This window comes from Coloeus monedula (assembly GCF_965178545.1).
Source record: "Coloeus monedula genome assembly, chromosome: 5".
Lineage (NCBI taxonomy): Eukaryota > Metazoa > Chordata > Aves > Passeriformes > Corvidae > Coloeus > Coloeus monedula.
In genome coordinates, this window is record NC_138785.1 from 73132316 (window position 1) to 73147791 (window position 15476).

Sequence of the window (15476 nt, forward strand, 5' to 3'; positions counted from 1 at the left end):
TGCCAGGGTTAATTTGGGAAAAATTAATGTTTAGGTGATTGAACGATCAAAGTAACAATAATTTAAGCGGTGCTGCATGCGATGGGAAGGCCACAAAGCGCAGGTTTTGGGAAGCAGAGCGATTCCCGTTTTCCCGAGCATCCCAACCTCGGGATTGCGGGAAGCTCTCGCTGCGCATGCGCGGCGGCCCCGCCCGGCCGGGATCCACCCGGGATCCGCCCGGGATTCGGGACAGGACGGGAAAACCGGCCCCGCCCAGGTGGGTCCGGGCCTGGATCGCGGCATTCCCACGGGAGCAGCTCCGGGGTGAGCCGGGATCGGGAAGCGCCGCCGGCTGCGGGGGGAGCGGCACCGGGCAGGGCCCGGCCCCAACCGCGGACACGGCAGCGGGAAAAGGAGCTTTCTTCCCAAATTCCTTAGGGAGGGCCTTCTCCAGGGTATTTGGGAGTTGGGAGGTGAAAAACATGAACCTGTGCTTCCGTGGGAAGTTAATAATTAGTCCTGACTTCCCGCGTTAAATGCAGTTGAGGTATCCAAGGATTGCAGCCTCGGGCAGTGCTGCCGTGGGGCAAACGTGAAGGAAAACGTGGGGGAAAAACCCCATTCAGGGATGGAAGGTGCCCCTGAAAAAAACAGAGATGGGCCAGAGGGGTTTAGTCGTGGTTTTGCTCTAATTGCAGCACCAAAATGCTCCATCAAGGCCCCAGGTTGGGGGAACAAAGCTGGAGCCCTGTGTCCCTCCCCATCCTTCCGTGCTACAGCAGGGAAAAATGCCATGGCAGCAAGGAATAATGTCTGGAAAACACAAATGGGATGTGAGGGAGTGCAGCAAAGCTGCTGGTTTACCTGACACCCCTTGGTGGCATGGCCACCCTTCAGGCACACATGGCTGTCACAGTCCCAGTACAGCCCAGTACAGGTGTCCCAGTCCCTGTCCAGCTGTCACAGTCCCAGTACAGCCCAGTACAGGTGTCCCAGTCCCTGTCCAGCTGTCACAGTCCCAGTACAGCCCAGTACAGATGTCCCAATCCCTGTCCAGCTGTCCCAGTCCCAGTACAGCCCAGTACAGGTGTCCCAGTCCCTGTCCAGCTGTCCCAGTACAGCCCAGTAGAGCTCTCCAGTCCCTGCAGAGACCTCAACAGCCAGAGCCACCTCGGCACATCCTGGTGTTCCAGGTGGGACGTGCCACAGGATTTCCTGTGGGACCAGTGCTGCCATCCCTTGCTCCCAGGATCCAGCCACCAGTGAGGGGGTGTTGCTGCCTTAAGCTTTTAAAAAAAAACCTCAAAACAGTACAGGAAATATGAATATGAAAATGTCACAGTAAGACTGAAACTCTAGACTCGGAGGTCACATCCAGGGTAGAAGGGGTTCAGGTTGTAGGAGCCATCGGAATGCAGGGACCTGGAGGACAATTCCAGTCTGCTCCAGCACGTGGCTGTATCCCAGGATTTTCCATGCAGCCTCAGGGGCGATTCCCTGCCTGCAGCACGTTCTGGGCCCATGAATTATTTGTGTTTCTGTCAGGTTAGTGTGTGTGTGTTGACATGGTGTCATCCCGGGTTCTTAATCAAGATGCCAGGGAAGATGGAGCACCTGCCCCCTGAGGCTTCATTAGCCGTGCCCATAATCTCATCACAGAGTTATTACAATTCCTATAAAGTTTAATTCTGAGAATTCCAGCCTGTCACTCAAGCACAAGGTCCCCCTGATAGCACAGCTCTCGTGGTGGGCTTTGAGTTGGCTGTTGTTCCACAGGAGCACCTGGGAATTCTGCAGGAGCTTGTCCTTGCTCTGCTGCTCTGTCCACACACTGGTGGTTAAGGTTTTATTATTTTTACTCATTTTTAGTGATTCAGAATTTAAAAATGCCTTTTTCTAAACTCCTACAATGTTATAGTTCCTCTTCTTTTGAGAAAAAACAAAAACCCTATAAAGGTTATAATGAGTGATTTTAACACTAATATAAAGTGACGATTCTTACTAAGATTTGATGATTTTTCTGTCAGTAAAAGCACAAGTCTAAAGCCATTTATTTATGATTGATTAGAGCACTGATGAATAGAGTAACACATAATATCTTCTATTATATAGGGTCTGGAATAATCTTGTTTTCAGTAGCTTGATTTTATGCGAGCTCTTTCGCTTTTTTGTCTTTATTCTTCTGTTGATCCCAACCTTTTAGATAAATCCTTTCCTTTCTAGGCTAGGTGGACAAAAGGATTCACACCAGAGTTAATCCACACTGCACAGCCAGTTTATTTTCTAGTAAACCCACTTATTTCTACAGCTTGATCTGTTTTGCACATGACAATATTCCTTTTTCCCAGGGTTTTGAAGCTTACTCTGAAAATGGCACCTTTTTAAACCAATTATCTTTAATCCTCTTTAACCAGTGGCTTTGTTGCTACACCTTTTTAGACTTGGATATTATTTAATAATGGGTTTTTATAAAAAAACTAAGCATGTAGGATGATGTGCAATTGCAGAATGTCCTCAGCAGCCACAAATCACTCATTATAAAGAAGTTTTCTTTCTGTCCCTTTCTAGTTCTGCAGAATTTGTGTCTCCTTGCGTTGGGCAAAATGCACATCACCAGCCCTGACACCTGGAGAGTTCTGTTTTATTGAGCAATCACTTAATGTCAAATCAGCTGCCAGGACTTGCAGTTTACACAATTCTCGTGGAACTGTGGTGGAATCCCATGGGATGGGCTCTGTCAGTCCACCCAATGCCTAAATGAGGATGTCATTTTACCACAGCAACCACTGACACAGAATTCCTCCGTTCTCCAGCCTCACCAGAGCCCAGGGAGGGCTATAAAAGAGGTCAAATATTGTACAGAGTGCTGCGTATAAATCATGTTAATATTGCTAAGCAGAGATTAATTAAGACACCACAATTATGAAGAAATGAAATTCAGTTGGTAAAGAGTTGATGAGGGGCTTATTTTACAAAACCAATTTAAAAGAAGCATAGTCCTGTAGAGCGCCAAAAATGAGAGAATTCATTCAAAATTGGGAAAACTGTGTCTTGCTTCAGCATCAAAGCTCATTTTCCTCTCTGAAACCCATGCTAAGGCCCAACTCTGGTGGATTTCTGACAGGGTGGGTTTTGTTTCCTTCTTTGAGAAAGCTCTGGGGGGTTGCAGAGTTCAGTAGCATTGAAGCCTCATCAGAAAAAATTCAGACAGACAAGTCCTTTCCCAGATTCAGTCATGTAATTGAGTAAACTCTGCTGTAAATTGAAAAGCTCCAGGAGAGACACTGATTAAAGTGGTATCTGGCAGTTTTTCATTTGACAATCTAATTCTATCAGAGGACTAATCAAAGCAAGATACCTACATGATCTGTATCTGTATTTATAATATTTTCACCAGCTCTGAAGTGTTCACCCCAGTTTTGAAATTCAGGCTGTGATCACTCTGTTTTGCCTGCACTGACAGGCATCCTGAGGAATCCTAGAAATTCAGATTTTTCTCTGATGATTCTTCAGCCAGATAGAAACTAATTTCTTGCTCTTCCCAAGCCTTGCAGAAATTCTTACTCCAAAGTGCTGGAGGCTGTAGGAAATGTAGTATCTTGTCTCCTTGGTGACCATAAAAGAGCTGTTTGTGTGAGCTGAGCATACCACACAAGTGACAGGCCTGGATTCTGACCAGAGCCTGACTATGTGAATCCAGGGCTGCTTCAAACTTTGACTGATTCTGCTGGGAAGGAAGCTGTAGGAAGAAAAAATGATCCTCGTTCATACAGAGAAGGTGCATGCAGTCATACCAACACTTTTCTTTTTTGAAGCATTTCCTGTATCTTTAGAAACAGCACTGAATGTTTTGCATGGATTTAGTGAAGGTAGGATTTTAGAAAGGCTCTTTGCTCACGAAGTAAAAAAGAGAATTTTTTTAACAGGGAAATGCTCTTGTGCTTAAGATTGAAGGGAGATTGGGGGGGGTGGGGAACAAATGTCATATTCAAGGAGCTCATCCCAGGTGTTTGATGCTCTGAAGAACAAGGGTTGGCTCTCCACACCCACAAAGTAAAATTCATGGATATGCAGGATTTTCTTGCTGTGTCCTGCTGGCCTTTTTTAGCTACAACAGCTGGGGATGAAGGAGCAGGGACTGTTCTCCCCAGGGTTTGGGTGCAACCTCCTGGCCAGTGCAGAATTAGGAGGTGGAGTTCCCAGTCTTGTTTTCCAGCAGCTGATGGATGCACCAGAGCCAGGCTGGGGGATCACCTCACAGCTCCATGCTGCCAACATTTGAAACTGCTCCAGCTGCACCTGTAAGAGCCTCTCTGCCACATTTTTCTTTAGTGAAAACATTCTGTTTCCTGACCACATGCATCTTCCCTTTTCTTCCTGTGGGTTTATGAGAGTATGGACAGCAGTTGCTTTGGAGAAGGATTAGGAATCTAAATTATTGGTGAGCTGTGATTTCAAGCAAATGGGAAAGGGAGAGCCTCCCTCATTGCAGTTCTTTCTTTATTTCTCCCGTTCAGATGCATCACCAGGCACGTAACACCCACAGAAGCCATGAATTCCAGAAGATTACCCTCAGAAACACGGAGAATTTTTCCTGCTGCTAAAGCCCCCAGCCAGCAGCCCTCCCGCATCCTGGTGGTGGATGTCACCTCTCCTTCCTGGGCCAACACTTGCTCCGTGCTCTCCGAGGCTCTGGAAAACGTCCTGTGCCTGGCATGTGGCCTGGCAGGGCCCTGCCGTGTGCCCCTGCTCAGCCTCTACACGGTACAGCCTCAGCAGGAGTGTCTGCTGCCCTTCACGGTATGCCCCAGGCTGTGCTGCTGCTCAGGAAAAAAAAAAAGTTATTATTTATATCTAAATTTATCTCTAAAAATCTGTATTTATCTAAATATCAACCCTTGTCAGAGCGATCGTTTCACGGACCTCACGGAAGAGGTGAATTTTCTGAAAGGATGAAGTTTAAAAGGAGGAGTGTCATTTTTTATCTGGTGTGCATAAATTAGGTTTTGTGCTCTTCCTTGCTAAAACATCTGGTTTGGAGCATCTGTTGCACCTTTCATGTGCTGCTCTGTGCTGTACTGCTTCTCTGTCAGAATTTGCACACATAACTCGAGCTGTAATAATTTGGACACTGAATAAATACTACCAATGTGTGAGAGGTTCTAGATGTTGAAGGGGAAAGGTGCAGAGTTAAAATAACTGTGCTGAATTTGAGAAATATCCTGAAATCATAGAATCACAGAATTACCTGGAAGAGTCCTCTAAGACTAAATCCAACCCAAAGCTCAGCACTGCCAAGCCCACCACTAAACCATGTTCCTAAAGTGCCACATCCACACAGATTTTAAATATAGAGATCTAAATCACTAAGAACAAGTATTGCTCTCATTTAGGGCTCTGCAGAGGAATAAATGTAGCTGCAGAATGAGTAGCAGCTCTGCAGTAATAGTTTGGGAATACAAATATGCATCTCAAAGTTCACAAAAATTTTTGAAGATTGTTAGAAGCCATCACACTGAGCACTCTCATTTACACATCAGTGTGAACACACAGGATTAACCCTTCCACTTTATCCAGCACTGGTGGAAACGTTCTGAAAGGTTTTGTCGAGTCTTCACCTGGGGAAAAGAAAAAATCAGAGGTCAAGAGTAAATTAGCAAATGGGATCAGCAAGAAGACTCTGGCTAATGGTGGTGTTTATTTTGTAGAAAAGGTTATAGGTGATGTGACAAGGATAATCTTATGACTGCTGCTCCTGATCAGGTGACTTTTTTATTTAAACAACAATTCCTCATTTTGATGGCCACGGTTTTTAAAGACAGAGGAGCCCTTAGATCACAGTTTGGCTTTCTTCATATCACAGGCTATTCTGTTTCACTGAAGTACGCCTATCTCATTAAAGCTTCCTTCCAGAAAGCCATCTAGTTTTGATCTGAAGATAAAACAAGAGGGGTAATCAAGTACTTCTCTTGATAGTTTCATCCAGTGGTCAATAATTGTCATTTTGAAACTTGCACCTGGTCTCTAATTTTCATTTATTTGCTTTGTCTTCCAGGGATTTCTTAATATATTTACCCTTCTGTCTAGATTGAAAAACCCACTTGTATTTTATCCTTTGTTCCTCTAAATAGAAGCAGGTTCCTTCTCTGTTCTGGCTGGTAAATCAAGAACAATTTATAAGTTTAACTGCAAAACATTTTTTACAATAATTTTAATAATTTCCAAGCCATTCTTTGTATTCCCTCTGCTGGTTTTTTGGGGGCAGCATTCCAGTAGTAGACATCAGCTGCTGTACTGAAGCTGTTTTTCAGAGCTGTGTTAAAGGGTGCTTGTTAGACAAATCACATGAAGTCAGGAAAGCCCCAGAGCTGAAAATAGAGGTGGGGAGAGTACATGGGGAAGTGTCACACACAGTTACCCTGGTTTTAATCTCTCCTTGGTGCTTGTTTATGGTCTCTGTTCCCACTGGTCTCGCCAATAGGAGAGCCCATGAAGCTTCCCTGGAAAGGGCAGGGAGGGGAAAGACAGAGATATCAGAAAGAAAGTAGATAACTGTGGGGGAGAGCAAATGGTGACAGGATAAGGAATCAGCATTTAAGCATCAAAAAATTTAATGTGGGAGTGAATAACAACTGAGCAGAGCCCTTCCACTGTTCCCACTCAGTCCCACTGAAAGCTCACCCTGCAAACCACGGCTCAGGTGTGCTTCAGTGACTCGGGGGGCTCCACACACCTGAAGCAAACGAGTCAAATGTTCACCTGCTGCCTCTTCAGTGAGGAAGGTGACTTCTGGCAGTAATGCCTTGTATTGTTTTAAATAAATTTTGTAGAGTTCACTCAATATCTTTCCTGAGCCCACCATGGACCAGTTTAGCTGGTGGGTCTGTCTCAACTCTGAGTTCTTGCTGAGGAAGGTGCACCTGAAGGTGAGCTGACATCTCTGTGACCAGCAGCCTTTTTCCACATTATGGAGAGGTATTTCACATTGTTTACCAGCCTTTCCTGCTCCTTGAACTCTGTTTTACAGCAAGTGAAAGAAAACTTTGCCCGAATTCAAGCCTGCATTTCCGAGCTCCGCTCGCTCCCGGCTGAAGGCTGCTTCCCCCAGGGGGGGAATGGAGTGGTGCAAGCTGTGCAGGATGGATTGCAACAATTCAAGCAGTACAGCAGGCACACGGCAGCAGGAGGCTCAACAAATAGTTCTGTTGAGGTAAGAAAATGCTGGGAAGGGAGTGGGAGCCAGCCCACATCATTGTGCTTTAAAAATGTGTATCTCATGTGCAGTGAACATGCTGAAAAATTTCAGTATTCAGCATTCTGGTTGTTTCAGAGATCCACTGTCCAGAAATTCTGAAGGAAGATAGCAAGTGTTTAAATCCCTCTGGACAGATTCCTGTGGAAAAGGGGACATATCTAGGGAAAGCTGCATGTACAGCAGTCCTGGCCCAGGATGTGATAGATTTTGGTGGCTGTGTTCTCAGCTCTGAATGTGTGTTTTTGCATAAAGGGGAGGGAAGCTGCTAATGACACATGAGAACAGACGTGTGAGTGCAGAAAGCAGAGCACGGTTCACAGGAGGAAGTATTTCTTTTTAAGCAGTATCAACTGACATGAAAGAACAGGGGAAAGGACTCACACAGAAATGGTGTTTTCCCCTGGACATAAGAAAATATCAGCTCCAAGCAGTTTTGCATTTCAGACTTCCCAGGCCCAGGGTCCACCTGCCAGTCTTAAAAAAAACAGTCTTAAAAAACAAAATGAGATTTCCCACAAGTGAAACTTCCCAAGTCTTTCTGCTTTGTTTAGGTCCTTAAACCCTTCCAGAGTCTCACAGAGTCACGCTGTGATCAGGCTGTAGTTGAGGCTCACCCCCAGTGTCTGTCCAGGAAACCTTTCTCCTGATTTTCTGCTTTTCTTAGGGCTTTGAGGTATTTTTCCTGACCATTTGAAAGGTGATTTGTGCTTTACCTCTAAAGCTGGGGGTTGGAATGAACAGAGCACACTTTGGACACAAGACCTTTCTTGTCACACAACAAAATCCAGGATATTTTCTGGTGTACTTGAATGAACAAGCTACCTTCAAAATTAAGTTAATCCACGGATGTAGGGAGTTTTTACTCTGCTAAGCAATCCTTGTTCCTCTAGATTATGCAATTTTATTGTACTTCTCTTTGCAAGGGGATGTAAGACATGCTGCAGGGACAGGCTCTGATCACTGACAGGCAGGAGGGAGTTTAACCCTTACAAAAGGCCAAAAAAAGTTTCAGTTAAAGGCCTCTTTCTGCTTCAGATACTTAAGTGATTGCAGTTCCCCCCCCCCCCATCACAAGCATCTTTTTATGCAGAGTAAGCTGAATTTTTGTTTCCTTTTCTCTGTATCAGACCAAAACTGGGCAGTGGGAATCACACCTACTGCTGCTCTCTTGGGAAATATCTTTAGGATAGACTGAATATGTAAAAAAAAAAAATAAAATTCCCATTCAGCTTTTGAGGGAGAAGACCAAGTTTAGTCTGTTTGAACTATAATTAATGTGGAAGTCCCTTCTTACACACAGAGACTTGCTGATCACAAGTGCAAAGCAGAGAGCACAAAACCTGTAGATGTTCCTCCAGTGAACCCTCTCAATCCATTTCAAATTGGCTTAAATGTGAGCCAAAACTCAAAGAAATTCCTTATAAATCTTCTTTAGAATAGATCAGCTATTTCAGCAAGATTTCTCCTCTCTCCATGGTTAAGACCAGTGCTACTCAACATCATCACCTCTCAAGAGAAAATTCGGGTACAGGCATCTCCTACATGCTCTGATTTATGTTCCAGATCATGATTTTGACCAGCCAGCCCAGCAGAGAAATGGTAAAGCAGCTGGAAAAGAAGCTACAAGACATAGACCTGGTGAGTCTGCGAAGAATACAGGTCATTGAGGTTCTGAAGAGAGATTTCCTGGAGCCCGAGGACGTGGAGCAGTGTGTGCTAGCAGAGGAGCCCAGCAGTGGTGAGTGGAAGGCAGTTTTAGGGAAGTTATGGCTTTGGGCAGCACGACAGCCACTGGTTCTTGCTCTGGTCCAGCCTCTGCCACTTCCCTTTGGGCCATTTAATGTCCCTTAGGTCAGTGGGAACTGCTGTGCCTGGAGGAAGTCTGTAGCACAGCACTTCTCTGGGCCTTAGAGAACTTACAGACCTCATGTATTACTTCAGCTCTGGGTATTATTTAAAATTCAGGTGTGATACAGCTTTACTGGGGAGGGGAGGTTAAAGAGTAAAAGGCATCGAGTTATGGGGATTACACACTAAGCATGGAGAAAAGCAGCAGCAGGTAAGCAAGAACAGTATCAAAGACAAAAAACCAGCTGATTAAGAGGCTTGGTCAGTGAAAGTAACTCTTCCCAGCACTGTGCAATGTGCAGCCTGGGAGAGAGGATTAGAAGGGGTTATTTCTGTTTGTCCTGAGGGACAGGCAGTGTTGTCCCTTGCTGTTCATCTTCTATTGTGGTTGCAGTAGCAAATTTCTGGTCAATTGTCACAGTAGGGACTGGGAATCCTGCAGGGAAGCCCTGGAAGACTCAACTCCACAGAGGAAGAGATGTTCTGTGCCTCTCTGTCACAGGGATGCTTTAGGGAATGCGAAACCCCACCATATTATTTTTAAAAGTGGAGTTTTGTGTAGCCCTTTCACCCAGTAAATGGAATGAAAACATAAATGTGGACATCAAGGCCACTGAAATGTCATGTGCTGAAATTCTAATTTTCTGAGTAGAAGAGTCAGATGAACTACTTGCTAAGAAAAGCAACAGGGGATGAATAGGTCAAATAATTTGAAAAATGAGCCCACCTGGTTTATGATATCCATTGGAGCTCCCTTCTTCTGTTTCAGAAAAAAAAAATCCATTTTACTATAAAAAAATTGCAGTAAAGAGCATTGAATTTGCAAGATCCAGTGTGCAGGAAGTGCAAGGTTAGTGCTGTGTGGAAGTACAAAATAAATATTGTGGTGCAGCACTTCATCAAGAGCTTCATTTCACTGAGGAGATTTCTTCCATTAGTTTATTTAGGGGCTCTTTGAACCTACTTCTATTTTTAGTATCCAGAGCAGCATCAGGATATCCCCTCCACAAGCTCATTCCCAGGGTAGTGCAGCTGGGGAAGGCTTCAATATTTTGAAACTCCCACACTGGCAAAACTTAGAACGGCTTTGAACATGCTGAGATTTCGGAATCAGAACAAACTGATTTAACTAAACCCCATGCAGAGCAGGACATTGGAGGTGGGAATAATCTGGGGGAGTAACCAACAGGCTGCCTGGCCTTTGGATGGGCTGGTCTCTAAATTGTAACCTATTATTATTATTTCTCTTCCCCTACCCCATTACACTCCCTGAAAGCAGCTCTGCCAGACCTTTTGCTAACAAAGGTTAATATTTGCATGTGCTGGAGATAACGGGTCCCAGCTATTTCTGTTTGGGAAAAACAAAAAACAAGCCCTGCAGATAAAGCACTAATGCATTTTTTGTGACCACAGCCCAACTTCTGCAAGTCCCAGGGCTCCTTTCTCTACATGGGCTCTGCTCTCCAGGAAATTTGATTCCCATTGCACAGGAGATGTTGGCATCCCAACCTGTTTTTCCTAAGCAATGGATGCAGTGAATTTCTTTGGAATTGTCATGTCTTGTGCCAGCTGCAGATGTGTAAGTGATTAAATATCTATTACAGAGGAGAAAGTAAAAAAAAAAAAAAAAAAAAGGAAAATATTTACTGAGGGAAGATCTGAAGCATTTACCAGCCCCAAAACACAAATAATCCCCCTTGTCAGCTGTGTTTTGCTGTTTGTGAAAGTCAATTACATGGATTTCCTGGTGCTTTGTCTTCTGAGCTGTTAATGCCCTCTTCAGTGCACATCCCTGAGAGAAGCCCAAGTCCAAAATCCATAGGGAATGCCTCCAAAACAGGAGGGTGCATTCTGCAGGGAAATGGGAGCAAGGCTCAGTGTCAGGGCAAGGGGCTGGCAGTGGAACAACTCCATTCATGAAGAGTGGCCTCCAACTTAAAAAAAAAAAAAAAAAGAAGTAAAGAACAGAAAAAAATGGAATGAAAGGTCCTGGCAGCCAGGGACAGTCAAAGAGGATGATAAGGAAAGGTTTTTAGTAGCAAGGGCAGTGGGAAAGATCTGCTGTTGTGAGTGGGAGTCAAGTCTGCTTTGCTGCAGAGGCACAACCGATGTGCTCCGAGTGCCTTCCTCAGGGCTGGGAGGTGGGGACAGTCCAAAAGTGTGTCCTGCAGAGCATTTGAAGAATGACAGTCATTACAGTAGTCCTGGATTATTTGCCAGGTAGAAATGAATGAATTTCCATGATTTTTTTTCTTTGGTTTGGGTTTTTTTTTTAAATGCACAGTGACGTTTTTGCCAACTAGAAGTACTGCATAAAGAAAAGATTTCTCAGTGTAGATGGATGTAGCACTGTTTTTTAATCCCCCTACTGGCCTGGTAAACACAAGGGGGGGAAAAAAAGGCTATTTCAGCTATTTATTCATCTTCTCAGAAAGCCTTTTCCACATCCTGGTATATGGTAAAGCTATTTGTGCTACCAGACTGTACCTTCTGTCTTTACAAGTGGCTATTTTGCATGTCTTATGCAATTTGCAAATTGATTTTTTTCTTCCTTCATTTTATTTTATTTTTCCTGTTTTATTTCTCTGCTGGACTTCAAGCTAGCTTCTTATTTAGATGCACCTCTGAGGTATTATTTTTGGGTGGGTTTGGGTTTGGTTTTTTTTGCGAGGGTTTCTATTGTTCATACCCTGCCTAACTCTGCTGTCCAGCCTACATTTCTCCGTGCCTAAAAGCTGGTGCTACATCACACCACATTTGTCTGCACCTCCAGCACAGGAGTTTAAGAATTGCTGGGTATGAGAAACCAGCAAAATCTTTTCGATGGCTGAAAATATTGGTGCCTTTTCACCTATTTTTTTCTTTTTCCTGCAGATATGGCAATCCTGGGAATGGACATCGAGGTGCAAACTGTAGAGGACAATGTCATCAGCCTGGAGATGCTGTTTAAAACGTGGCTCCATGACCAAGGCACAGAGAGGGAACAGCTCCATCTCCTCCTTCCCTCAGGAGGCTTCAGCCACGCTGCTGCACCCAGGAACACCTTAAGTATTTCATTTTCTTTCCCCTCTGCTCCCCTTCAGGGAGCTCCTGAATCCCTCAACCTTAAAGGTTACCCAGGATTTTCCTATGGGCATTTTCCCTCCCATTTAGAGACCTGAGTGGGATCTGTGGGTAACTGGGAAAGTCATCAGGCTTAGAAAGTTGCTGCTTTGCTACCATGGCTGCTAAGGCTGCAATAATTTCCATTCTGCAGCAAAAATGTGCCTGGAGGGGCATGTGAATTTATAGCAACGTGGTCAAGCTAAAAAGGAGCCTTTTAGAGCTTGAATAGCCCTGAAAATTGTGTTCAAAACTGCACTTAAATAAAGGCTGTCTCACAGAGGGACTTGGGGACACGTTGATGCTTGGTGTCAGGCTTTAGTGTTGTCCCTCCCTCAATAACTGCTAGAAAACATTAATTTTTAAGTGCTTTGAGCATGTCATGTGCTAAACATTACCAATTCCAGCAAGCTAAACCATTCTCCTTCTCCCAGTGTGCCTGAAGTGCGATTTGCAGGAGAGGCTGCTGGACCCAGCCCTGCTTTCAAGGCCAGCTGATGGCCCTGGGAGAGCAGCAGATCCCAGTTCTCCCTGGCACGTGGCAGCCTGGCCATCCACAGTGCTGCACAAACTCCGGGTGCTAAAGTAAGCAGTGCTCCTTACCTTCCACTGGGTAACTGGGAGAGGGTGTAAGAAAAGCTTCACCTTCCTGTGCAATATCACCCTGGGGCCTGGTGACATCACCAGGAGGCTCTGGGGTGCTGGTGAGCCAAATTGTGGTGTGAAAAAACCCCAATTCCATAAGTCTTCCTCTCATGGAACAGCACAGCCCACACGCAGACCACGGTCACACCTGGTGTCACCACAGCACACAGTGAGTGTGACACCATAGGTGTCATTCATGCAACAGTTCTTTCCCCCCAGTGAAATGTTTTATTGCAATAATTCTGCTCTCTCATTACCTAGTGAGGCCACAGCAATTAATTAGATGCCAGAGCCTGAGCTAATTAGTTGGAGTAGTAGTAAAAAGCAAGCAAAGCCTCACCGTGCTGTGATTTCACCTAAGAATTTGCTTTCCTGGCAGCAGTTCATGGCACAGGGCAGAGCACAGAGATGCTCTCCAGTGTCTTTTCTGAGATTTATTTATAGGAAAAACCAGTGTAATTTCTGAGCTATGCAGTTGTTCTTAAAATCATGAGCACTAACACGAGCTGTGTCCCTGCAGGGCTCTGAAGTCTGAAGGGGTCTGTGAGTCTGTACTCTATGGGCTGCCCTTCATCATCAAGCCCACAAGCTGCTGGCAGCTGGACTGGGATGAACTGGAGACAAACCAGCACAGCTTCCATGCTTTGTGTCACAGTCTCCTGGTGAGTGTGTGAAAATTGCAGTGTGATGGGGAAAGGAACAGTCAGTGCACACCTTGTAACATCTGTCTGGCCTGCACCAGGAAACATTTTAAAAGCTGCAGCTTCATCTCATGGGCCAGAATTGGGCTTGGAAATCCTTCCATCTACTGGAAAGATGCTACAGCTCATCAGACCTTACAGAAGACCTTCACACCTACCAGAAATGAGTGTTTGGGGGTGTGAAGTGCAAACATCAGGCTGGAGTTAAGACTTGCGGCTTTAATTGCAAAAATAATTAACCAAGGCTTGGAGTGTGGAGAACTGGCCGTTACTGACAAGCTGTAAAGCAAAACTGGGTGTTTTTCTTAAGAATTGACTTGCTAAAAGAACAAAACAAATGCCATACTGTCCTCAGCCCTACTGCAGAATAGTTTCCCTTCCCTGGTGTGTGGGCGTGCCTGCCCTGAGCCCCACAGCTCCCACGGTGGCAGTGCTGAAGGAAGTGGCTGTTGCCTGTTGTTCACACCTGGATTTTGCCCTTTAGAAAAGGAAGTGGATGCTCTTGGCCAGGCGTGAGCCCCAGAACACTGGACCAAACTGGAACGTGGTGGTGCATCCCTATTATGTCATTGTCCCCTCTGACTCTGCCACTCTCCTGGTGAAAGCAGTGGCCACCAGAGAGCTCCTGCTGCCATCAGCCTTCCCAGCCCTCCTGGCTGAGCACCCTGATCGAGTCCAGGGCCCCATCGAGGTGAGTCACTCATTATCAGTTCTCATTATCATCTCAGCAGATACCGAGAGAAGGAAATGGCTGTGACAATGTCTAGTGACAGCTGGGATGTGATGGGAGCACTCCAAAACTCCTTCCCAGCAGACAGCTCTCTTCATGGACAGCAAATACCTGTCCTTTGGAGCAATTTTCATGTCTGTTGGGGGGAAGAGGCCTTGTGAAGCACAGTTGAGGGTGACAGTGCCCAGAAAGGGTGCTCCAGCTTGTTGGCTGGTTCTGGGCATAGGGAAGGACAGGACTGCATCCTGAAAAGGAATGTTTAAATCCATTAAGATCTGTTTGCAGATGCCTCTTGCTCTATACACGGCTAAGAGTGCTCCTTGTGGGTAGCAGCACAGCCACAGATCCCTTTTACCCTTCACTGTAGGGTGGCTTAGAGTGTCTACAACTCTGTCCCTGAAAAGGAAACCCAAAAAACCACAAACAGGCAAACCCCACAGCCTCTACCTGTCACATCCCGTAGCAAACTCAAGTTCTTTCTTCCAAGAGCAGAGTGCCCTGAACAACTTGGAAGTGGAAGTTGCTTACAACCCCTTGCACCTGAAGAGCAACCTCTACAAATATCTGAAGAGTTCCTTGTACAAACCTCCACACCGGCAGCAGCCCCAGCCCCGGGAGCACCGCCCGGAGCGGCACCAGCCCAGGCAGGTGAGTCCCTGTGTATGTGAGCAGCTGGGACAGGGTCTGATGTTGCCTCCTGGTCAAATTCCTGCAGGAGGGCTGCAGGCAGCTCCCTGTGCCCAGCAGGGCTGGGTGTAGCACCGGCAAGGCGAGGCACAGCCAGCACCTCCTCCCACAAGATGCATTTGTGTTTTGTTTCTGTCTTGCAGCCTCAGAGCAGAGCCAAAGCTGCAGTGGCTCCCCTGCTGATGGCTCCCTCTCCTCTCCAAACGTTCAGACCAGCAGCAGCCAGGAGAGGCTCCTGTGAGGGTTCCCTGCTCCCCAAGGAGTACGAGGAGTTCCTGCAGTGAGCAGCAGGACCTGCCCCTGGGCAGCCACAGGTCCTGGCTCAGCAGCTGGCCGGATGTGGTCAGGCAAGACACGGAGCTTGGCCTTGGTCAGACAGGCACTTCCCATCGTTTGTTCCTCCTTGTTGTTGTTTCACGGTTGTGTTCGTCACTGAGCCAGTTCTGCAGGAAGTTTGCTGCTCGGGGACCCTCTGTCCAGAGATCCAGCTGTCCCCTGCAGCAGCAGCACCACGTATTTCCTGTTC

The 15476-nt window shown here is 46.0% G+C and overlaps 1 protein-coding gene across 1 annotated transcript; it reads left to right on the forward strand.

Annotated features, from left to right (window-relative positions):
- Positions 1-3072: 3072 nt before the first annotated feature.
- M1AP (meiosis 1 associated protein) lies at positions 3073-15234 on the forward strand (the record flags this gene model as incomplete). The annotated part of the gene is made up of 10 exons (XM_082282007.1): positions 3073-3107; positions 4500-4782; positions 7010-7192; positions 8801-8975; positions 11960-12133; positions 12622-12772; positions 13353-13494; positions 14018-14224; positions 14756-14911; positions 15094-15234. 10 exons carry the CDS (start codon positions 3073-3075, stop codon positions 15232-15234), a joined length of 1647 nt encoding a protein of 548 aa, XP_082138133.1.
- Between the last annotated feature and the right edge of the window lie 242 nt (positions 15235-15476).